Source organism: Hippopotamus amphibius, chromosome 12, assembly GCF_030028045.1.
Source record: "Hippopotamus amphibius kiboko isolate mHipAmp2 chromosome 12, mHipAmp2.hap2, whole genome shotgun sequence".
Lineage (NCBI taxonomy): Eukaryota > Metazoa > Chordata > Mammalia > Artiodactyla > Hippopotamidae > Hippopotamus > Hippopotamus amphibius.
The window spans coordinates 4,704,841-4,730,834 of NC_080197.1; the positions used below are offsets into that span (position 1 = coordinate 4,704,841).

Below are 25,994 nucleotides of genomic sequence, written 5' to 3' on the forward strand. Positions count from 1 at the left end.
GGTCCCATCTTTACACTTTACTGTGGTAGTATTTGAGAGGCATTATCATGCTGTGATTGATAGCAAGAACTCTGAGGTCCTGTGACTCACTTCCTGCCTTTAGCTTAGTCAGCGTGAGCAGATCACTCACTGTTCATGATCTTCATCTGGAAAATAACATAAGAATTGGAGATGCGTCATAGAACTGGCATGAGGATGAGATGAAACAGTACACATCAGACGTTTTAGCCCAGTGCCTGGCATAGAGCATTATATTCAGTGATTTTATTGTTATTTTAACCAGCATCATTATTGCTAGGCACTCATATACGATTTTCTGATTCAGTGTTGAGGGTTGCTACTCTGTGAGTTAGGTGGGATTATTCCTGTTTTACAAACGATGAAACTGAGAATCAGGTTAAGTAACTTATCCAGTATGGGGCAGGTCATAAATGATACAACGAGTGATCAAACTCTGTTCCTCTGAGTTGATTTTTTATTCCATCACACAGATTGACCTCACAGATATTCTTAAGCTAAGGAGCATGGATGTTGGTTTGGGTGGTTCTCCATCTGTTGTCCTTGTTGGGTGTTTTTTGTTTAAACGATGGGATAACCACTCCATTTAGGTTCTAAGTCACTTTGGGCAGGAACACAGGTCATCCTTTTGATCACCCAATGTCCTCCATGATCTAGGTGTTCAATTAATGTCATTACTTGTAATGATAATGGATTATGAGGGTTGTCTGATTTACTCTGTGATTTCTTGATTAAATTGGCTGACTTCAAAAAGAAGCCATAATGAAAGGTTGCCTTGTTTTTTTTAAATCAGAGTCTTCTGGCCATCGCAGCACAGAAAAGACTTAATTTAGTGAATTAGCTTGCTGACACAATCTAAATTCCTTCTGAGAGCGGAAAGTGTGTGGGGTGGTCTGGCACAGTGGTCCTGGTGGTGGAGTGCATGTAGAAGGTGGAGCTGGGCTCATCTGTGCCTTGGACTTAAAGGCCTGTGAATGCGGCTAAAGAGGTATTATTTCTGGTAAGATTTGCTTGGCCAATTAGAATTGAAGCGTGTGCCAGTGGTGGGTGGAAAAAAAGTGAGGGGGGAATCTATTGCAGATATAAAGAGACCTATCAACAAAATACAGTATGTGGTCATATTTGGATCCTTAGTTGAACAAATCAGCTATAAAAAGACATTATTGAGACAGTTGGGGAAAATTAAACTTGGACTGGGTATTAGGTTATATTAAGGATTATGGTTGATTTTGTCAGATGTAATAGTGGTGTCACAGTTTTGTTCAAAGTAGAAGGAAGGACGTTATCCAACAGAAACATAAGCATTTATGGGTGAATGATTTGATGTGTGAGGTCTGCTTTTAAAATACTGCAATAAACAATAAATAATCAAAAAGTGGGGAAGAAGGATGAGTGGGAAAAATTGACAGAATATTTATACCTGCTGAAATTGGTTGCTAGAGTGTAGGATTTACTATACTATTGTATTTTTGCATATGTTTGAAAATTTCCTTTATAGAAAGTTCTTTAAAATGAGATGAAAGTTTCATGTATGATCAGATGTCTACATGAGGAATTTAAAGCTGGATTTCAGTTCTGAAGTCAGCTGCCATGTTATTGTAAGATGCGTTTAGATTCAAAAGACAGACTCGGAGAATCTATTAGTATTCGGGGGACTGTGTATTTCTTTTCAAATGTTTAGTTTTTAAGAGGTATCTATGAAAGAAGTTGGAAAAAGTTATACTTCTGTTGACGTGAAAAGCTAGGTGCCAACAAATGATATCTGGACCTTTGTTGAAAATGGGATTAGCTAAGTCAGAGGAATACAGATAGACTCTTCGAATCTTAATGCTAGAAGGAGTGGTGTATGTTCAGGCTTGAGTAAAAGATATCCTCCAGAGCGGAAAGCATTCCGTTTCACCTGCCCACTTTGGTCCAGGTTTGTAAAAATGTTCTGCTCGAGGACCACAGCCAAACAGAGAAAATAGATTAATTTGAGCCCGAAACCAAACCATTGAACCTTACTCTGAACTATTATATAAACTTGAATCAAAGATTTTCAATTTTTTTTTTTTAAAGTGAAAACCTCCCTGTTGAGTGAAATAGTTTGAACAGGAACTTGAGTGTGCTAATAGTTGGGAAATACAAGAAAATCCAGACATCAGGCTATTCTCTAAATCAGAGATGGGCAAATTTTTTTTCTGTAAAGGATTAGATAGTAAACATTTTAGACTTTGCTGGCCAGAAGTCCTGATGCAACCACTCAAGTCTGCCATTGTAGCCTGGTAGCATCCCCAGATATACATAAATGAATGAACATGGCTGTTTGCTAATAAAACTTTATTTATAAACACAGGCAGTGGGCTGGATTTGGCCCTCTGTTCTAAATCAAACTTGATTTCATTTTTTTCCTTTATTTGGGGGGGGAGATTTTTTTTTAATTGAAGTGTAGTTGTTTTATAATGTTGTGTTAGGTTCAGGTGTACAGCAAAGGGATTCAATTTTTTATATATATAATTTATATTATTTTTATTATATGTTTATTACATATATTCTTTTATCAGATTCTTTTCCATTATAGGTTATTACAAGATATTGAGTACAGTTCCCTGTGCTCTACAGTAGGCCCTTGTTGGTTACCTGTTTTATATATAGTCGTGTGTGTGTTAATCCCAGGCTCCTAATTTGTCCCTTCCCCTCCTTCCCCTTTGGTAACCATAAGTTTGTTTTTTATGTCTGTGATCTCTTTCTGTTTTGTAAATAGGTTCACTTGTATCATTTTTTTAGATTCCACATACAAGCGATATCCTATATTTGTCTTTCTCTGAGACTTACCTTCATTCTGTCAGAGCCCAGAAGTCTGTCGATTAGCTTAGCGGAGCCAACCTGCGAGGCTGCCTTTCCCACGGGGCTGTCTGAAGAGCTGACTTTCGCTGGCCCAGCCCCTGCTTTGTTGAGGAGCCCTTGACAAGTTGCTCAAACGTCACGTCTCATTTTTGTGTTGGTGTGCTGGGGATTAGAAGCATGTCCCTGTCGCATCCCCACAGGATGCGGGGGGCCAGGGACAGGAGCATCGGCGCAGTGGGAGCCCAGTCGCCCGTGCCTCCCGTCTCATGACCGTGACGCATTTTACTTTCGTCGTTCTGTATTTTCCACTTCCTGTGAGACAAACAGATGAGCATCCGAGATTCCCTGAAATTCTCTGTTTAAAAAGAGAGGTTTATATGGCTTTCTACATCACAAATGAAGTTTTTTTTTAAAGCAGAAATGATGCAACAAAACCTAGCTAATGAAAGAGAAGGTGGTTTTGAGCTTCAAAACAGCACTTAGCCGTTAACCCTGATGGGGAAAAAAAGAAAGAGATGAGGGCGAGTGGTTGCTTTCCCCATTTGGAAAGTCATTCATCCATCTAACAGATGTTTCTCCAGCTCCTCCTAGGCAGTTCCACCCCTGGTTATTTGCCTGCGGGAGGCGCTAGGGGCAGAGGGATGAATAAGTCCCGCGTTCCATACAGAGCTGCTCCCACCGTGAGGGAAGGTGCCTATAGAGATGGCCCAGATGGGAGGTGCCGGCTGAGTTGGGTCAGGCCAAGGAGGGTGATGGGCGAGTGACCTCAGCGAGAACTTTTCCAGCGCAGCCAAGGAGCAGAAGCCAGGCCAGAATGAGTTGGGAAGGCCTCGGGAGTTGAACCTATGTTGCCTATAGTCCAGTAGCTCAGTGGTTATGCCTCGAGCACCCACTGTATCCCACACATGCTGCCCAGTGGGCACTGTGGGGAATGGTCGCTGTGCTTGGGAGCATGCCTGGTCTAGCAGAAACAACAGACCTTTTTGACAAGAAGCAGCTGGAGGGGTTGGAGGGGTTGAAGTCAGTTGGTTTTCTTCTTGGATATAAGAGCCCAGAACACCTTTGCGTTATTTTATTTATTTTTTTAAGTGGGGAAGGAGTTCTTCCCCTCTAACATCTATCTGCCAGATGATTTTAAAAAATATATTTTTTTATTTATTTGGCTGTATCGGATCTTAGTTGAGGCAGGCGGGATCTTTCATTGTGGCATGCAGACTTCTCTCTAGTTGTGGCACGTGGGCTCAGTAGTCGCAGCATGCGGGCTCTAGAGCTTGGGGGTTTAGTTGCCCCACAAAATGTGGGATCTTAGTTACCCAACCAGGGATTGAACCTGCATCCCCTGAACTGGGAGGTGGATTCTTAACCACTGGACCACCAGGGAAGTCCCCCTTTGCATTATTTATATCTACTCTGAGAACTTTAAAAAAAAAAAGGATTTGGATGGCCCAACAGTTCCACTCCTGGTTATTTGCCCAACAAAACATGAACACATGTTTCAAAAAGACAGGGTCATACTTTCACTACTCTTTTTTTTTTTAAAAATACATTTTTATTGGAGTATAACTGCTTTACAATGTTGTTTCTGCTGTACAACCAAGTGAATCAGCTACGTGTATACATATATCCCCTGCACTATTTTTTTAAAATTAATTAATTAATTAATTTTATTTGTTTATTGGCTGTGTTGGGTCTTTGTTGCTGCACACAGGCTTTCTCTTGCTGCGGCGAGCGGGGGCTACTCATTGCGGTGGCTTCTCTTGTTGTGGAACACAGGCTCTAGGTGTGTGGGCTTCAGTACTTGCGGCCCGCAGACTCAATAGTTGTGGCCAACGGGCTCTAGAGCGTAGGCTCAATAGTTGTGGCTCACGGGCTTAGTTGCTACGAGGCATGTGGGATCTTCCTGGAGCAGGGCTCTAACCCGTGTCCCCTGCATTGGCAGGCGGATTCTTAACTACTGCGCCACCAGGGAAGTCCCTGCACTACTGTTTTGTTTTTTTTTTAATAATCTATTTTATTTTATTTTTAAGCTCTTTATTGGAATATAATTACTTTACACTGTTGTGCCAGTTTTTGCTGTACAATAAAGTGAATCAGCTGTATTTATACGTATATCCCCATATCCCCTCCCTCCAGCGACTCCCTCCCACCTTCCCTATCCCAGCCCTCTAAGTCATCACCTGTCATCGAGTTGATCTCCCTGTGTTATGCAGCAGCTTCCCACTAGCTATTTTGTATTTGGTAGTGTATGTATGTCAGTGCTACTCTCTCACTTCGTCCCGGCTTCCCCTTCACCCCCCTCCCCCTCCCCAACCCCGTGTCCTCAAGTCTGCTCTCTACATCTGCATCTTTATTCTTGCCCTGCCACTGGGTTCATCTGTACCATTTTTTTAGATTCCGTATATATGAGTTAGCATACGGTATTTGTTATTCTCTTTCTGGCTTACTTCGCTCTGTATGACAGACTCTAGGTCCATCCACCTCACTACACATAACTCAATTTCATTCCTTCTTATGGCTGGGTAATATTCCATTGTGTATATGTGCCATATCTTTATCCATTCATCTGTTGGTGGGCATTTAGGTTGCTTCCATGTCTTGGCTATTATAAATAGTGCTGGACACTGTGGTACATGTTTCTTTTTGGATTATGGTTTTCTCAGGGTATATGCCCAGTATTGGGATTGCTGGGTCGTATGGTAGTTCTATTTTTAATTTTTTAAGGAACCTCCGTACTGTTTTCCATAGTGGCTGTACCAATTTACATTCCCACCAACAGTGCAGGAGGGTTCCCTTTTCTCCACATCCTCTCCAGCATTTATTGTTTCTATATTTTTTGATGATGTACTATTGTTAATAGTCGAAAACTAGAGCCCACCCAAATGTCCATTGTGAGTGCAATGGGTTGTAAACTGTGGTTATATTCACACGATGAAAACCATGCAGTTGTAAGAGTGGATGGCTCACAGCTGCACTGAGTAATATGGATGAACTTCACAAGCATTGGGGTGGGTGAAAGGAGCCACACACAAAGGCTATAGATTGGATGACGCTGTTTGTACAGAGTGCTGAAGCAAGCACAGCCATCTAGCTGATCTGATGTAGAAGGCAGGAGAGTGGTCCCCTCAGGTGAGGTAGTAAGTGGGAGGGGGCGGGGGGGGTGCTGTTGGAGAAGCTGGTAAAATTCTTTCTTGAGCTGAGGGTTAGTTTCACAGGCATATTCAGTTAAAAAATTTGTCAGGTAGAACACTATTTGTACACTTTTCTGTGTGAATGTTATACTTCAATAAAAAAAAAAAGCATAGCTTTTTAAGATGGAGGCACAGGGGAGAGCATAACCATGGGTGGGGGAGGAGACAGTGCCAAGGGGAAGATGGCAGAGAGCAGAAGGGGAGGGTGACGGCGGGGTTGGATGGCATGCGACAGACATGGAACTCAGTGCATCCGCAGAGGAGTTTGCTTCTTTCCAGAAGGAGAAAGGCGACCTTCCTGGCAATTTGGCCAAGGTGGTCATTAGAAAAGTGGCCTAATGTTGGCCGGGATTGCTTGCTTGTCTCAAATATTTTGAACAGAAGGAAAATAGAGCCCTGCTCACACGTACACTCACCCCAGCGGCTATCGGTTTTCTTTTGCAACCTTTTTTCCTTTTCGAATCTGCCTCAAGTCTGAGTGGAGAAGTCGCTGCATTTTTCAGTAGTGTTCTTCCATTCATTAACACTGTGTAGAGTCTGGTCCCCTCGGCCCCCACCTCCTCCAGCTGCGTCCCTAGACGGGTGGGTCGGGAGGAAAATTGAGATGTGTGCCCACGAACAGCTCGGAGCTGCAGAGTGCTTGCCTATCAGGTAACCCGACTCATTGTTTCCTGTTGTGAAAGTCAGAGTCATAACCAATGACAGGTTTTGGAAGCCGTGATTAAAGCCACAAATCAAAGCGGCATCTCCCTGTATGCATGGTGTAGAAAGGATGGCTGCTCGTGAGCTGGGCTGGTCTTTCAGCCAGCGCATCGCGTGGTGCTGGTCATGACCATCAGTAGCCCTCACACACCTGTGGTATGAAACATTATGCATGGGATGGGTCTGCTCGTGCAGGAGCTAATAAAGCAGCGTGGGTCTTGTTAGGGAACAGCATGTATACAGAGGAAGTGCCTGAGCAGCTCGCTGTGAAATGTAGTTAAGTCAACAAGGACCTGCAGCCTGCAGGGGTCAGTCCCGGCCCCCACAAGCCCCCCAAAGCCAGGGAAGAAGCAAGAAAGTTCTTTATCTTTCAGATGGGTCGGGTATGTCTGGTGTAGAATTTAGAAACAGTCCCAATTTAAGAATCTGCATTAGTATTTATAAGCCTGTTAGCAAGAAGGATGAAGCCACTTTAAATAATACATTAATAGATGGTTTACTCTAGTTTCCCCCAAATCATAGAAGGCCTTGCAAAGGCTTAGTTATTGTTCATCAAAGAGTGGCTAATGGGAAGCGCTAAGAATGATCAGTTACATAAGTCGTACATTAATACAGTTTTCTCTCTTTTTTTAAGTTCACATTTTGCAGATAAGGCCACCGTCAACCAGTCTTCTAACATTTTGAAACGGACACAGACAGTGGGACGCGTCTATCATGTTCTCCCAGCCAGCGTCCCCTAGTGCCGTGTTGGGGACAGAATATTGGATCGTATGGCTAATTGGGCTGGCCCAGGGCTGGGGGGGGTGGGGGCGGGGCGTGTATCTCACACAGAGTTATAGTGACAGGGTGACATGTTGAATGGAGAATCGTAAATATTGGGAATGCCTGGGAGACGGCTTCTTAATGAAAACGCTTGCCGGGGTAGATGTGCTCTGACACCCTGCCTCCGTCTCTACCTCTGTTCATGTCTGGACCAATAAAGGTATCTCATTGGGCAAGTTTTATTGTGTTAATTTTTTCTCACCTTTCCACTTCAGACCAGTTCTGGGGTGGCTGCTCAGCCAGGGCTTGGTGGCTTGGTGGGAAATCTCTGCTTCCTGAACTACTCAGATAGCCAGTGCAGTTTCCTTCGATGGGTTCTTCCCTTCATCCAGAATGTTCTTTTTCCCTTTCCCACATCTGCTCTTTCCTCCCATGTGGTGAACAGCTATTCGATCTTCAAGGTCCAACTCAAATATCACCTCTGTTCTAGGGAAGCATCTCCTGTTACCTCCTTCCTCCCTCAAGCAGAGCTGGTCTCTTGCCCGGTTTGTTTATATGGCTCTTGCCACCGGGGTGTTGTGGGTTGTTATGTGTGGCAAGATCTTTGTTCCGTTGGGAGCTTTTGGAGTCTGGGGACCATGCCTCTGTCATCTCTGAACCGCCAGTGCTCTGTCGAATGTTGACTTATGGTCTAGTGTTGTCACCTGAAGTTAATCACGGTGGGTGGGGAGAGGATGTTTGCGATGGGTTTGCTGTGAACATGCCTTGTGTTTTTTTGTACTAGATCTTTTGATCCTTTTTGTGATGCAAAATGACCTGTAAAATTTCTTTCTCTCTGATTATTTGAGTGTATCTATTGTACTTTGAACCTGTAAAGCACATTCACCTAACACTATCCTTAAAGTGTTAATTCCTACTTAGCCTGGTTTAAGACGGAGTGGTGTCTTGTGAACAGCACGGACACGCAGGCACGTGCTCGGGGTCCACTGTGTGTTTTCGCCAGAACAACCTCAACCAATTGATGTTGCACCCCAGCCTGTTTGAAAAGATGAATATACTGACGTGCACTCTTTTTGGTAGATAACCCTCGAGTGGCCAGTTAGCATTGAGGAGGATCTGGGAGAGGGAAAACCCCTTTTCCCCCATGGTTGTAGCTTCCAGAAATACATTTAATGAGGGAAAAGGTGTTTGTTTGTTTGTTTGTTACTTAGTCGCCCAGCGTCAGGGTCAAAGGATGATAATTCTGTTGTACTTTGTGAACTGGTCAGTACCTCACTGAAGTGGGGCCAACCTCATCTTCGGTTGGGTGAGCGTAAGGCTATTGCTTCAGAACCTCTCTGGTTTTGATTGGATGGTGGAGGTGAGCTTTGTATCTCTTAGCCAGTTAGCTGCTGTTTTTAACTTGGACTGTCCCCTGGAGGGCAGGTAGTGGCCACAGCTGCTACTGAGATGCACCAGAGCCACTGGGACATGGACCCTACAGTTCAGGGAATGTGTGGACGTGTGGGTGTGCAGCGGGGGACAGGGTGCTGAGCAGAAGGTGTGGTGGGGGGCCTCTACGCCTACAAGTCAAATAGCACTTCTTCTCAGTCTTTCCCCGCTGGTCTTTGTTAGGTTTACACTATTAGTCAGTTTTGGTAAAGGGTCAGTGATGTCCTGTGTAAACTTGCCAATGAGACTCATACGTGGCAGAAGCTTAGAAAGCAGCTGCTGCTCAAAAGTTCATCATTGCTTAGTTAGCAAATGAAGCCAATCGTGATCAGTATCGTTTTTTAAATATTTTAAGTGGAGCCAAAAAGGCTTGAAGGTATTAGGAACTATTTTATTTTATTTTTTTAGAGACTATTTTCTTAAGGAGGCTTTGCTTTTCTGTATTATATTAAGCTTTCTTGAATGGAGTAGGTAACTTTTTTTCTTTCAAATGTAAGAAAATATAATGAAAAAATTTGAACAAGGAATTATTCATACCCTACTTCATATTTCATTTCTAGCTTGAATCCTCAAGATTTCTGATGTTTCTGGGTGACCTGGACCTCAGAATAACCGACTGCTCCTGAAATCACCGTGTCCATAGACCTTTACTCCTTATTCCATGAATAGTTGCCAGTTTACACTCTTAGCAGTGGCTAGAAATGTAAATTCTAGAAAATTCTTCCTGGGAGCAGGAGTCATTTGATGTGTTACTGCCACTGTCAGGAGGCATAACGAGCTGGCTTGATAGATCTTTACCATGTATCCATTCGTTCATTCAGCAGCTTTGCCTGCTGTGTGCCAGGCATATCCAGGAGTCAGTAACAGATTTTTGCCCTGGGTGTGATGGTGGGGGCATGGGGGTGGGCCCAGCTCATAAACAGTAGACATAGAAAGAAAACGTCCTGTGTGTCAGAAGGTGATACATTCTCTGGAAAAATAGAAAACGATCAGGGTACAGTGGGGTGTAGGTGGGAGGCATGCAATTTCAACATCCAGTGGTCAGGGCAGACCTCAGAGAGGATGAGCACGCGAAGAGTTTACTGAAAAGAAGGAAGTTATCACAGAGGACATCTTGGGGAGCAGAGCTCTTGGAAGCACCAGGCCGTGTGATGGCCCTCAGGCTGGGAAGCGACTGGGGTCCTGGGGAAACAACAAGGAGCTGTGTAGCTGGAGGACAGGGCAGGGGTGGGAGATGAGGTCAGAGAGGCCAGGGTGGGCCAGATCATTCCTGCTGACCTGAAGCCCCTTCCCTTCTGGGACCATCCACTCCCCAGGGGCTGCTCAGGTAACAACACTAACACGTCTTTCCTTTTCACAGTCGTTCTCCACTGGGGACCCATGGTGATGTTTGGAGACGTTTTTGATTTTCACAAAGTGGGGAGAGGATGCTCCTGGCATCTCGTGAGTTGAGGCCAGGGAGGCTGCGGAATGTCCTATGATGCACAGAGCAGCCCTGCAACGGAGCACGATCACACCAATGGAGCTGAGGCTGAGAAACCCACTCTGTTATTATATAGTTCATCAGCTGTTGATTGATTTAGTTTGTCTCTGAAGGCTTAGTAAAAAACAATAAAATGTCATGGGAGGAGGTTATTAATCACGGTATCTGGTCAGAATGCTGTCAGAGTTGACATTGAAGACAATGCTGGCTGTTTTCATTCACTTTGTGGGAGGGGCTTCCAAATCTGTCTTGGACGTACATTTTAGTAAACTCTGGTGCTTTTATGGAGTAGTTCCAAAAATTTCCAGTATCCTGTAATGCAAGTAATAGTAATAATCTCACTGATAATCTCTCCAATTTGGATTCAAGTAGGATTTAGAAAGGGGCCAAGATGTTGATCCACACAAAGGAAAACATTTACCTATATTGGGAATTTGGAATAAAAGACACCATTATTTGCAAATGAATGTGATGCTATTAGTGGAAACATTTTCCTTGGATTACACTGATACAGTATTTTTCAGAAGTTAGTCATTTGTGTACTGCTTCTCCTAGTTCTGCTGTATCTATATACTGCCTGTATTTTTCTTTATATCAAATAATTTCTTTCACTTAAACACATTTTGGGGAACTTGCTTGAGTTGCTCAACATGAAACTTAACCAAAATATCATAAGACAGAAGTAAAATAACATGATAAAATTCAAGGTAGACATAGTTGTCTGCTAAGGATTCTGAGTGTGAAGACCTGCTCTGTAGTTAAAAGGAAGATGAACCAGTTTTATGGAAGTGTTCAAGACACACTACTGTGAAAGGAAACTGTCTTTGATTAATCAGAGATTTGAGAAGAGAATAACTTTCCCACTGTGTGGTTCAGCGATATTTGATGTCCCTCCCCTGTGTCACACTGGGGGATGTGCCGTCCCTAGCTGTCCATACTGAGGCCAGGTGACGGCTCTGCATTTGCAGCCTGACTGATGAAGTCAGAGCTGCAGTCAGAGAGTGTGTGACCCACCGAACAGGGATGTAATGGAGGCCGGTCCTCTTAGGCTCTGATTGGCCACCAGCGGTGTATTAATGCAGAACTCTCCTGGAGAGGTAGCCATGTGATAACCTGGTTCTTTGTTCTGTATGGGACTAAAACTGTAATTCCACTTCTTAAAACAAAACAGAAATCCCTGTAATTCAGATTTCTTACTATTGCCAATGAATTTTACACACCATTCTTCCCTCTGCCCCTCTTTACCTACTGAATATGAATTACCAAAATTTAATTCTGCTATAGTCATCATTAGGATGGTGGAATACTTTTGATTAACTCATGAACTTTATATTGGATGTTGAAATTTATTTTATTTTGGCAGTTTTGTGATAGTTTTGACCTGCCTTCTGTCTTGAAACTAAGACCTCTCATTTTTGCAAGCAGAGGCGAATGAATTAATGTGCTGGTTTCTTGTTAACTCGTGGTTACGGCTCCTGTGGCTTTAGGCTAGTTGCTGCACCTCACATTTCTTTTGGTGGAAACTAGATTTTCTCAGCTTCTCAGGCACTGTTAAACTCTCATGAATTGAATCCAGATAATCAGTCTTGGGAGACTGATCTCTACAGAAAGCAATATTTATTAGGTGTCGGTTGTGTGCCAGGCATTATATGACATGGTCCCAGGGTTTAAAGGGCCTCCAAGTCCAGCCGTGGAGACAGAAACAGTCTACTTAGAGTTAATAATGCACCACTTTCTGTAAAATGTCGAAAGCTGACAACCGTCTGGTTGCATTTCTTACCTTCCTACTTTATGTTACCGTTTTTTTTGCATAGTACACCTGCATATTGTAAATTGTACAATACAACGTTATAATTTTTGATTTGTATTGCTTTAAACTATCATGTGTATTTTGAAGAAATTAGGAGGAAAAATAGTTTTTAAAACATTTACCTGCATATTTACCAGTTCCAGTGCTCTTGAGTCCTTTTGAAGGTAAAGTTTCCAAGTGGTACCCGTCCTCTTCAGCCTGTAGGGCTTCATTGAGCATTTCTTGCAGTCCGCGTTTGCTGGCAATGTTTAAAAGGGTGTGTTAAAAAATAAGTTCTTAGCATGTGTGCTTTTTTTGGTTTGTTTTTAGTCTGACAGTGTCTTTATTTCATCTTCCTCCCTGAAGGATATTTCACTGGATGTCAAGTTCTAGATCAATGATTTTTCTTTCAGTCTTTTAAAGATATGCTTCCAGGGTCTTCTGCCGCCACTATTTCTGGTGAGGAGTCAGGGGACATTCGAATCATTACTCCTTGCATGTAATTTTTTTTCTTTGCTGCTTTCAGTGTTCTCTTTGATTATCAGCAGTTTGACTGGGATGTGTCTAGGTGTGGTTTTCCGTGTACAGTTGACCCCTGGAGAACTTGAACTTGAACTGTGCAGGAACACTTACATGCAGGTTTTTTTCAGCAGTAAATATTCAGTGCTATGTGGTCTGTGGTTGGTTGAATCTGTGGATGCAGAGGAACCGCGTGTTTGGAGGGCAGACTATAAGTTATACTTGGATTAACCCCGGTGTGGTTCAAGGGCCAACTGTATTTATCATCTTGAGATTTGCCGAGACCCTTGATTTTTATATATTTGTTTCTTTCACCGAGCTTGAAGAATTTTTGGCCACTATTTTGTCATCTCTGTTCTGTTAACTCTGCTCAGTGAATTTTAAAATTTCAGATATTGTTTCAATTTTAGATTTTTATTTGGTGTCTTTTTATAGTTAACGTTTCTTTGCTGAGATTTCTTGTCTTTTCACTCATTATAGGCATGTGTTCTTTTATACCCATAAGCATGTTATAATAGGTGTTTTAAAATCCTTGGCTGTAATTCCAGCATTTGGATCCTTTCAGTCTGCTTTGACGTTTTTTTCTTTTAGCTAGTTTGAGTTTTCTGTTTCTTCGTTTATTGAGTAATTTTGGATCGTAACCTGGATATAGTGAGTGTTGTGTGCTGTAAAAATCTCTGAATTTTGCTGTATGCCTCCAGAGAGTGTTGATTGCTTTGTTTTGTTTGGTTTTGTGTCAGTAGGCATTTAAATTGACTGAGATCCAGCAGTTTCCACTGTCTCTCCTGTGGTGGGTGGTGCCCCACATCTCAGTGCAGTTCTCTTAGCCTTAGCTGCGCTGGAGTTTGCCACACAAATGTATGGTTTAGGGGTCAAGCCAGAGTTTGGGCTGAGTTTTATACGAGGGCTTCCCCTCTCTGATGTTTTCCTTTTTGGTTCTCACCCCTGTGTGCGCGTGTGTGCGCGCGCACGCACACACACACACACACACACACACACACACACACACACACACACACAGACTTTCTAGTGGCTGTGGTTGTCCAGGACTCTGGAGGTAGAAACATAAACAATATCAGTAATATAAGGTGCTCAGTGATTTAGGGATAATAATAGCAGCAGCCGATATTTTCAAAGTGCTTGTGTGTATCATATGCTATGGAATTGTATCTATCTGTCTGCTGTGACGTAATCTGCACCACCACAATCATCTGAAACAGGCATCCATTTTCTTAGAGTGAGCAACCCAGAATCAGAGAGGCAAGATGTTTGTCTGGAGTACCTACCTTCTGAGAGGCGGAACAGGATTTCAGAATCAGGTGTTCGTACGCATACTCTTGTTGAGCATACATTATGCCTCTGGCATCTTTTGAGTGAGAGGTCTGGGATTTAATCTTTAATTTTTCTCTGTTTTCTTTAGATGCTTGTCTTTGCCGCTGGTGTGCCTCAGTACTTCTAAGTGTGGATTTGTTGTTCATCATTCAGTTCAGGATCTGTACTTCTTCAGATTGAATACTCATCTTCTTTTCCATTCTGGAGAGTTGTTAGCCATTCTTTCTTTGAATATTGCCTCTTCCTACTTTCACCAATCCCTCCTGGAATTCCTGTTGGACTATCATAGACCTTAGCGTTCCATTCTTCATGTGCCTTAATTGCTGTGCCGTATTTTCCAACCCTAGTTCTCTGAGCAGTGTTCTGGGCGATTTGTCAGATCGGTCTTCCAGCTCACTAACTCTCTTGAGCTGTGTCTAAACTGCTATTTAAGCCCGCTCCTGAATTTTTAATTAAATTGTCTCTATTTTTCATTTCTCCTTGGTTCTTTTTCAGATGTGCCTGTTCCTCCCACCCCTCACACTTCTCTTTTTTTATGATATCTACTTTAAAAATCCTATTCATTCTATGCATAATTATTTGATAGTCTATTTCAGATTTTTTTCCTAATATTTCTAATCTTGGGGTGCAAGTTCTCATTCATTGTGTTTGCTGACTCTTCCTCTTGGTTTGTGACCATGTATAGTTTGAAATTTTTTATTGCAATTTTTTATTGTTTAGCTTCAGCAGGGATTGTTTTACAAAGGTGCATGCTTATTGGATTGTGAAAGTCTCTTTAGAACAGCTTGTTTGCTTCAGCAGGGATGCCTGGAATTGGAGTAAATCTCGACAGTGATCCTCCCAGTTACTCAGTGTGAGGCACCTACACTTTCCAGGTCGTGTAAATCTGGTCTCTACACCCATAGGTCCTGCAAGGCTGTGGTTCTCATTTCTGAGGAGTGACTGTCCTTTACCCCACTCCCACCTTAACTGTAGCCCCCTTTCTACAACTGTCTTATATTGGGGGCTTTGTTTCAAATTTACCACCCGTATCTTTTATCCCCACATAAGCATCAGAAATCTAGTGCCTTGGACCTACCTGTGTGTAGGTCTTAAATGTTGACCGCAGGGTGTCAACTTCTGCTAAAGCAGTGGTTTCCTAGCAACGCACAAGTGGTTATCTTCCAGGGGCTGCTCTGCTGATCTCTGCGGCTCCCCGCCATCCCCTGGCCCTCTCACACTTCCTGCTCTGCAGCTGAGAACCCTCTAGACGGTCAGTGCTGGCTGCCACCTCAGGGCTCTCCTTGTTTGTGACAAGGAGAAGTCTCCTCTGAGGGACCCTAGGCTGGGCTGCTTGTTGTCCAGTGCCTGAAAACTTTTCTTTTATTGACTTTTCTCCCTGGTTTTCTAATTGTGTAAACCTCGCAGGTCTTTTACCTTCTTGGCTGGAAATGGAAGTCTCTCTCGCCTTCCTTCAGTTGCCTTGGAGGCCACAACCCTTCCCTTTGGCTTTGCTCTTGTTTCAGCCTTCATCTCAGTAGGTTTTTCTATACATCTCTCGAAAGAGCACTGGGCCAGAATGCAGAACATTTAGGTTCTAAGAATCCCAGTTTTTGCTGCTGGCTTTGGGGGCCCCGAATATAAAATGAGGGAATTTATCAAGGCATGTTCTCAGGTTCCTTCTTGCTTCTTTATGATTCTATATTATAATATTCTTTTTTAAAATTTAATATTTGTTTTCATTCATTTAAGTGTCTGTTGGCGTGCCTTCATTTCACTCCTTTTTATAGAGCACCTATTGCTTGTGAGGTACTGTGCTGGGTGCTGGGTATGCAGCCCCTCCGCAGAGCCGGCAGAGCTGCTGGGAGGTAGACACGCGCAGTCGCGAAACCTGGTGCCAGCGCCTCTGTGGGGAGTGTCAAGACAGGACAGGCTGTCGCCAGAGGCCGGTCTTCCCCCAAAGGTCAGGGAAAGGCTCTTTTGGACACTGATACCCAGGCTGGGGTAGGGCGTGGGGATTAAGGAGTGAGAGTGTCTGCAGTGGGAACAGCACATACAAAATCATTGCGATGAAGGGTTTTGGTGTGTTGGAAGAACTAAGGGAACACCACTGTGGCTGAATCCCAAACAGGGAGGAGAGAGGGATTTCTTTGAAAAGTAAACTTTCCGTTTCCTCTCTGGTGGTACAACATAGTGCAACACCTGGAGTCCGACTGTTTGAGTTCAAATTCGGACTCTGCCACTGTCTAGCTATGTGACCTTTGGCAAATTTCTTAACCTCTCTAAGCTTCAATTCCTTTAACAGAAACATGGACTAATATGGTTAGTGTCAGAGTTTAGTGAACTACTGCTATAGAGAAAGCTCTTCGCACAGTTCCTGGTTTATAGGAATTAACCAATAAAGTTTAGTTATTATCCAGTATTTTATGGCTTATGGCTTTTATTTCCACACATACAGTTAGTGTAGTTTTCTATAGTTAGTGTAGTAGAATCATTAATATTCTCTAATAACAGTTATTCTTTTGTAGAACGAATTGCCAAGTTCTCTGATAAACAGAGTTTTTTGAAGAAAGCCTGGATATTTTCTGTTGCTTTAAAACAGGATTTCATGGGTTAAGAATGTGTGTGAACGTCTGTGGGTTGGAGGTCGCCTGTTCTTCCTGGGTCCCAAAATGCACTGAGGAGAGCGAATGCCGAGTGAGTGTGGCTGGGGGCCTGGTCCTCCCCGGCAGGGATCCTGCAGAGAAATGGCGTAGTTGATCATGTCACACACATTTTTCCTACAAATGTACAATTCTTTATTAGAATTCTCTGGGTAACTGATATACCGTGTAAATTTTCAATAGGCTCTCATTACTAGCCTAAAAGAATTGGTTGAGAAAAAATGTGGTTAATGTTTGAAAGAAAAGTAAGCACCTAGGCACAAACTGTCATCTCTTCTTTTCAACTCTTTATCGGTCACTGCCTAAATGAACCATGGTTTTCATATCTGCCAGTTAGGAACCCTCTGCTTTTTTTGTGCCAATAGTACTTTTCTCCCAGCTATTTCAGTGCAGGGGATGGGAGGGAAGCCTTTCCACGCCTGAAGCATGGGCACGTAGAGGGTGGTGGCCAAGGTCAAGCCCAGATCACGAGTGGCCAGATCCACTGGTCTTGACATGCACGAACTCACTTGTTCCCAGATCTGGACAGGGCAAAGGTAGGGTTTTATAGCCACTCTGCCTGTTAGAACATGGGAGTATAGACAGGTTAAGTCACGTACTCTGGTCGCACAGCTAATACACAGTAGGTGGGGGGTTTCTTCCATTCCAGGGACCTTTGGCGCTACATTGGAGGGAGGGAATGCCTGCCCTTAGGGGGGGGTATGGGGGAAGCCACTTGAAGAGGAAGAGTCAGCATGACAGCTGGCTCATTTGGGGCCAGAGTGAGTTGGAGGCGTCTGGTTGGGTGTTGCCAGGCCAGGCCTGAGGGTTGATGAGAATCGATGTCACAGAGTGGGTGAAGCTGCCTGGTGAGGATGTGTAGGCCGACACTCGAGGATGTTTATGGTGCCGCGGACTCGTCGTCAGATTCTTGCTTAAGGGTCAGACTTCTTTTTCTTTTGACCGTTTTGAACGTGTTTGCATAGAGCTCTGTAGCCAGTCTTCATAGGGGCGAGCGCTTTGTTCACTTGCTTCTGTGTGTCGCAGGTGGCGGAGAGGGTCCCATCCATGGTGGTGGAAGGTGACTCGGCATCAGACCGACAGCCCTGAAAGGAGGGCGTTTGGCCCTTCTCGGCGGATCTGGTGTCATCACCCTTCCCTTGGATTAGAAGCCGCCCGCTTTATCATCCGCGAATTGTCAAGCCTGCGGTACTCAGAGGCTTCAGCTGGGAAGGCCTGCGAATGTAGGAAGTGTGTGACCCATGGCGGAGTCGGTGCACACTTACGAGTGTGGTTCCCCTCTTCCCCTCTAGATGGATTCGAGGACTATGGTCCCGATTGCGACAGCATGAGGGTGACAGCCTTTTTGGACATTCCAGGCCAGGACAACCTGCCTCCACTCGCTCGCCTGGAAAAGTACGCTTTCAGCGGCAACGTCTTCAACCGGTAAGCTGCGCCCGGCCTTCGCACGGTCAAGCGGCCGGCGGCGGCCACCTGCCCGTGACAGCCTTGCAGGGGCGCCTGCAGGAGGAGGAATCCGGGCTGTCCCGCGGATGCTGGGAGTCTCTCCTAACAGTACTGTGGTATTCTGCTTTCCCAGTATTCTTGTTACTGTTTTACTGACCACCCAGTAAGCCAGGAAGGAGATGGTGATGAAATTTAATGGGGTTTAAATAATTAGGATTGCTCACTGGCTTTCCTTCACGTGTGCGACACTCAGAAAAGTAAAATGTGTCCGGTAAATGAGATGCATCAGTTAGCGTGAGGCTCGCCCATCTTGTGTCTTGACGGCACCGGGCTTCAGGGACCTCCGTGCCACTTGTCCTGCATGTTCTGCTGTCACTCCTCGTAGTGCTGGCAGGACCCTCCTCCAGGCTCAGCCCATGCCTCTTCCCTTCAGCATATGACCTTGACTCTTACTTCAGGAAGAAAGCAGAGACTGAGGCATCCCCTTCGGTTCCCCATCTACCCCAACCTGCATCTGCTGGCACTTCCCTCCTCCCTCAGAGGGGAAGGGTTCTTTCGTCTGCCTCCCACCCCTTCCCTTCCCCTTGCAAATCCCCTCTCACTCGAAACAGTCCTGGACTCTACCTGGGCCTCCCTGCATCCCTTCCCTGAAACACACGTTCTGTCAAGACCAGTTCCTACTCACTGTCTTTTCCTACCGCCACTACTCTTTTAAAAAATTATCTTCTCTGCTTTTACATCTATTAAATCATAGAAGTCTCACAGCAATTGCTACTGAGTGAGCCCAATTATTATCCCAATTTTACAGATGGGGAAATGAGGGTACTCTGAGTGGCGTCTTTTGATGAGCAGCTCTTCATTAAAATGTAGTCCACGATTTAGCAACTTTTTCTTTTAGGGTCGGTGCTTTTCATGTCCCGTGTGTGAGAGGTCTGCCTCCCCCAAGGCCATGAGCATCGTTTCTTACACCATCTTCCTAAAGTTTTGTTGTTTCCCTTCTACATTTGGATCCACGGTCCACCTGGAATTGCCTTTCTTGTTTGTAGGTGATGTAAGGGAGGGGTCAGGTTTCATTTCCTTCCTGGTCTCCAGTTAACCAACCCCCTGCCGTTTATTGAAAGCGTTTTGGTCTCTGCTCTGCATTGCCACCTTTGTCTCAGTCAGGTGTCCATTTCTGGACTCTCTAGTCTGTTGTGTTGGGCTGTGTGGCTGTTGTCACACCAGGACCCCACCATGTTCATTACTGCAATCTTATCATTAAAGTCTTGGTATCGGGTAGAGCAAGTCCTCCCACTTTGTTCTTCGAGATTGTCCTGGCTGCTCTTGGTCCTTTGCATTTCCAAGTGTATTTTAGTAGTACCAGTTTATCAGTTTCTAGGGAAAAAAACCTGATGGGATTTTCATTGGAATTGCATTGCATCTATAAATCAGTATGTAAAGATTGATATCTTTACAATATTTAGTTTTCTAATCCTTCCATTTTTTAAGATTTTCTTGTTTCCCTGTGTATGTGTGTACACGTATATACATATATATGTATAAACATACACGTAAATAACTATAAAACTATAATACATAATTTTCTGTTGTAGAGATCTTTCATATCTTGTTAGATTTAGTTCTAGGTATTTGATCTTTTATGCTAATGTAAATTGTATCATTTCTAAAAAGTTGTAATTGTTGCTGACATATGAAAAATGGAATTGATTTTTATATTTTGATTTCGTCTCCATTGATTATGCTAAGTTCACTTATGAACTGTAATAACTTCCCTGTGGATTCTGTGGGTTTTCTACATACTACAGTGATATTGTCTGTGAAAAATGGTTTTATTTCTTCCTTTCTTATCTTCTTATCTTGTTTTGTTTTTTTAGTAGCTACCTCTTATCAGCTTAAGAAAATTTATATTTCTGGTTTATACTTCTTTATATTTCTGTTTTGTTAGGAGATTATTTTTAAACTTTAAAAGATAATCTCACACTTTTAGAAAAGTTTCAAAAATAGTAGGAAGGATTCTTGTATGTTTTTTACTCAGATTTGTCCCTTGTTAACATTTTTGCCACATTTGTTTTATTTGTCTCTGTATTTTTCCTTTTTGTTTCTCAACCATTTGAGTTATATACTTTGTGTTACTTTTCCTTTAAATCCTTCAGTGTGCATTTTTCTAAGAACAAGGACATTCATCATTCACTTACATAATCACAGTACAATTATCAAAATCAAGAAATTTAAGTTTAATACAATACTATTATCTAATAGGGAGATTTTAATCAGATTTTTCCAATTGTCCCGATAATGTCCTTTACATCAGGGTTTTTTGTTTGTTTGATTTTTAGGTCCAGAGTCCGAGCCTGCATCATGTATTGCATTTAATTTTCGTGTTTCTTTAGTTTCCTTTAATCTTTAACGGTTTCTCAGCTTTTCTTTCCCTCTCTTGATATTGTTGACATTTTGAAGAGTATAGGTCATTTATTTTATAAAAAAAAAATCACTAAGCATTTTTAAAAAGCCTCAGTGAGGTCTGAATTTTATATCGTGCTTCTTTTACATCTATTCAGACTATCAGATGGTTTTTCTCCTTTAATCTCTCCCTTCCACCTTTCTTTAATACTTCTGTTGAGAAATATAACACGTACAGATAATTGGATAAAACGTACTTGTAAAGTCTAAGGAACTTTTATGAAGCAAATGCCCATGGAGCCGTTACTTAAGTCATCCCAGGAGCCTGCCCTCAGCCAGTTCCTGATGCTGACCACAATCTGATTTTATGTTCCTTGCTTTTTCTTCCAAGGTTTAGCACGTAAATATCTGCCGCCAAATAATATAATTTAACAGTATTGTTTCTGAACTTGAAATAGATGAAGTCATATAGGATATGTTACTTTGTGGTTTGCATATAGTTTTGAGTGTGTTCCTCTTGTAACAGTGTCCTGGTGTTTGAATATATCGACCTTTACCACTATTGTTACAGCAGTTCAAGGTTTCTCACTGGTGTGAACAGTTTTGCTGTGAATGCTCTTGTGTGTGTATCTGGGTGCACGTAAGTGTGCGTTTCTATACGGCACTTCCCTAGGGATGACTATGTGATGGGGTTTGCCTGCCTCCTGCTTTAGTACATGGTGCCGGTTTTCCAAGGTGGTTGCCACAGTTCCCACTCCCACCTTTGCCCTACATTTTATCTGCCGATTGATGTGGTCAGACTGTAAACTTTTAGCCAGTCTGGTAGTATGGTAGTGTATATAATGATATCGCTTTGTGATTTTAATTTACATCATCCTTATGTATGCGTTTGAACACCTTTTCATACATTTGTTGGGCATCTGAATTTCTTTTTTTGTGAAGGGCCTGTTTAAATGTTTTGTTGGCGAGTAGAGGGTAGATGCGTTGTCTTTTTCTTATTTATTTACAGAAGTTTTTTGTATGTTCTAGACTTCAATCCTTTGTTAGTTGTGTATGGTAGACATCTTCCCTCATTCTGTGGCTTGTGCTTTAGCTTTCTTTATGATGTTGTTTTGGTGACCAGAAGCTGTTCGTTTGAATGTAGTTAAATTTATCCACATTTTCTTTTATCCTTAGTACATTTTGAAGTGTCTTTAAAATGTCTTCCTCTACCCCAAGATCATAAACATATTCTTTTATGTTGCTTTAAGGGCTTTAGTTGGTTTTTTCTTTTTTTTTCTTTCTTTCACATTTAGGTCTGTAATCCATCTGAAATTGATTTTTGTTTGTTGTGTGAAAGGGGGAGAGTCCAGATTCATTTCCCTAATTGTCGCAATACCACTTACCAAGAATACGTGCTTTCCTCAGCACTGTCTCTGTTATGATCCAGCATCTGCTGGTGATCGTCTGGACTGTCTCCTCTTCCAGTGATGCGTTTTTCTCCCCTGCAGCCAATACCACACTGTCTTGATTACTGTAGATTTGTAGTAAGTCTTGATATTTGATAGAGAAAGAACTCTCACCTTGTTTTTATTCTTTGACAAGACTTGTTATTCTTGGGTCCTTTTTGCATTTCCATGTAAATTTCAAAATAAAATTATTTTATTTCCATATAAATTTCCAATACAACAAAACAAAAACAACACCTATTAGGCGTTTGATTGGATTTGCATTGAATCTGAACATCAATTTGGAGAGAATCGCCCTCTTTACAATATTTAGACTTCTAACCCATAAATATGGGTATCTTTCCATTTATGTAGGTTTCCTTTAATGTCCCAATAAAATTTGATCATTTTCTCTGTAGAAGTTTTGTGCTCTTTTGCTGGTATATTTTAAAGGAAATCTAAGATATTATATCATTTTATCCATGAAAGGCTTAAAATCTACTGCAGTCTCATTATCACATTCAACAAAATTAACAATAATGCCTTCCAGTCTACCAGTCTGTGTTCCGTTTTCCCTGACTGTCTCAAAATGCCTTTTTATGGTTGGTTTGTTTGAATCATGATCCAAATAAGGTCCACACATTTCATTAGGTAGATGTGTCTCTTGTCTTTTTTCATTTATAGTTTTTTTCCTTTTGATCTTAAATCTCTTTTAGTCTGTAATTGATTCTCCCTCTCATCTTCCCCCTACATCATTTATTTGTTGAAGGGGTCATTAGTCTTGTAGAATTTTCCACATTCTGGATTTGGTGGTCATTATTCTCATGGCGTAATTTAACGTGTTCCTTTGTTCTCTGTATTTTCTGTAAACCAAAAATTAAACTTGGAGACTTGATTAGATTCTGCTTCATTTTTTTTTTTTTAACAATACTTTATATGTTGTTTTGTGTACTTTTTATTACAAAACATCAGGAGACAAGGTCTGGTTGTCCCACTTTCAGTGATGTTAATATTGAGCAGTGGGCGCAGGTGTTCAACTCTTTCATTACACAATTCCTCACCAACCCTTCTTCTAATGATTTTAGTGGTCATAAATAATCCTTGCTTAAATCTCTTATTTCATTGTGTGTTGGAAAATGGTCATTTCCTTTTTATTGTCTGTGAAATCTGTAACATGGCCCCATTTTCCATCCTGTTGTTGTTGGTTCTTGTTGCCTTTTCTCTTTCTTTTTTAGCTAGGTGATTCTTACTGGAGGATTATCAATTTTATTCGGTATTTTGAAGAGTCAGGTTTTGCCTTTGAATTTCTCTGTTGTATGTTCACTTCCTAGTTTAGTAATTTTTGCTCTAATCTGTATTATTTTCTTCCTTGGAGTTTTTTTTTTGGGGGGGTAGTTTAATTGCTCTTCTTTTTCTTACTTCTTTTGAGGAATGCTTAACATTTTACTTTTTGGCCTTTCTTTTATAACATCTGCATTTTACATTTTAAGATTGCTATTAAGCACTATATTAAGTATCATAAATACTTAAGTATTATATTAGTTGTGTCCTCAAGTTCTGATAGGTAATATTTCATTACCTTTAGTATAGAGTATTTTTTTTTTAATAAGTTTATTTATTTTGGCTGTGTTGGGTCTTTGTTGCTGCCTGGGGGCTACACTTCATTGTGGTGCGTGGGCTTCTCATTACAGTGGCTTCTCTTGTTGTGGAGCATGGGCTCTAGCAGCGTGGGCTTCAGTAGTTGTGGCACACGGGCTCAGTAGTTATAGCTCGTGGGCTCTAGGATGCAGGCTCAGTAGTTGCTGCGCTCGCCAGCTTAGTTGCTCTGCAGCATGTGGGATCTTCCCGGACCAGGGATCGAACCTGGGTCCCCTGCATTGGCAGGCAGAATCTTAACCACTGAGCCACCAGGGGAGTCCCAGTATAAGGTATTTTTAACATCCATAATGATTTCTCCTTTGGACAATGAGTTATTTAGACGTATATGGATTAATTTTGAAACATTTGAGGATTTTCCAGGTATCTTTCTGTTATTTGATTCTTAGTTTAAGTCTTTTGTGGTCAGAGAACATATTTTGTGTTATTTCTCTTCTTTACAATTTGTTTTATGGCTCAGAATCTACTTAACTTGTTGAATGTTTCACCTGCACTTGAAAAGATTGTGCATCCCAGTGGTTTTGGGTAGAGTATCCTATCAACGTCAACTTGGAATGTTGTTTGAAAACATTATTCAGGTCTTCTTTATTCTTATTTATTTTCTGTCTTCTCGTTCTGTCAATTACTGAGAGAGGAATGTTGGAATCTGTGACTATAATCGTGGATTTACCTGTTTTTCTTTCAGTTCGAATGGTTTTCATCTTGTATATTTTGAAGCTGTGTTCTTGGGTGTGTACACATTTAGTATTTCTCTGTTTTCTTGGATAAATTGACCTCTTTGTCAGTGTGTAATGTCCCTCTTAATGCCTAGTAGTATTCCTTTTTCTTACTGTGTTTGATATTAATATATATACTCCTGCTTTCTCTTGATTGGTGTTTGTGTGGTATATTTCTGCCCATACTTTTATTTTTAACCTACTTATGTCTTATGTTTAAAGTGTGGTTGCTGTAACAAGCATATAGTTGGGTCTTGCTATCTTATCCAGTTTAAGAATCTGCCTTTTAATTTGAATGTTTAGCTCACTTACGTTTGTTGCTGTTGATATGGTTTGGTTTAAATCTACTGTCTTGCACTTTGTTTTCTATTTGTCTAAACTCTTCTTGCTATTTTCCTCTTTTCCTGCCGTTTTAAGAAAAATCGAGTGTTTTTTAATAATTCCCATTTATCTCCACCATGACTTATTCGTTATACCTCTTTTAAAAATGTTTATTGGCTGTTGTAAGGATTCTGGTATATTTCTTTAGCTTATTCCACTCTGCATACAGTGCAGGGTGCAGTGTAAGGAGCTCACAGCAGTGGACTTCTGCTTCCCTGCCCCCACCTTTGGGCTGTTGTCTTTCTACGGTTTACCTCTACACAAGTTACAAACCCTACAAAACCTTGTTACTGTGTTTGCTTCAGATAGCCAACTTTTTAAAGCAACTAAAATGCGAAAAATATTTTTTATATTTGCTGTCATTTTTGCCCTTTTCATGCTCTTTTTGTTCTTTTTGTAAACCGTCCATTTCTGTCAGATATCCTTTGGCCTCAAGAACTTCCTTTCACAATTCTTGTTGGTACAAGACCACTGTCAATGAATTCACACAGCTTTTGTTTGTTGGAAGGTTTTTGTTTCACTTTAATTTTTTTTCTTTAATTAACTGACTTTATCTTTGTGAGCAATTTTAGGTGTGCAGAAGAACCAAACAGAAAGTACAGGGAGTCCCTGTATTCCTTAACTGCCTCAGCACGTCCAGCTCGTGCAGTGACCTGCAGCACAGGAATCAGACAGATTTTCAAGCCCTCGCCTGATTGTCCTGACGTCGGGGGCCAATGTCCACATCCCGCTGTCTCCCTGCCTGACACCTGCCCATCCACACGCTCCTCTCCCTGCCTCACTCCTTCGCGTCCTTCTTCTCTGTTGTCATCGATGTCCCGCCTCCTTGCGGGCCTCGACTCTGAGCTCCTTCAGGGCAGGGCCTGGAACTTGCTGGTCTCTGCACCACAGTCTTCCTGCCTTGAGTCCAGAGCCAGCGGGGCTGAACTCCTGATGGTACCTGCACGAGGAGGTGAGGGAAAGAAGAGACAGCAACACCAAGGGTTCCTTCCACGGTGACATTTCCAGGGAACCTTGCCCTGTGAAATCACGCCATCCTCTTTCTTTATATTTAAAAAAAATTCACAAAAATATTACATGCTGTTTGAAATTTAGCAATTTCAGGAGTTAAATAGTTTCCCTCCCTCCCCCGCTCTAATCTCAGATAGTAGCTGTGATCTGTTCAGTGTACATCCTTCCAGACGTTTCCTAAATGAGCATATGTATATATGAGCGTGTTTATGTGTACGTGTATTGCACGTATATGCATAGACATAATTTTTGTTAAGAAATGGGT

The 25,994-nt window shown here is 42.2% G+C and overlaps 1 protein-coding gene across 2 annotated transcripts in view; it reads left to right on the top strand.

The window, feature by feature from the left end:
- The window catches only part of LOC130833278 (serine/threonine-protein phosphatase 4 regulatory subunit 1-like), a 72,944-nt gene that overhangs the window by 3,215 nt on the left and 43,735 nt on the right, over positions 1-25,994 (top strand). For both annotated transcript variants that reach the window (XM_057702735.1, XM_057702734.1), the window contains exon 3: positions 17,985-18,117. In XM_057702735.1, coding sequence (XP_057558718.1) covers positions 17,985-18,117 — 133 coding nt within the window. The remainder of the gene's footprint in view (positions 1-17,984; positions 18,118-25,994) is intronic.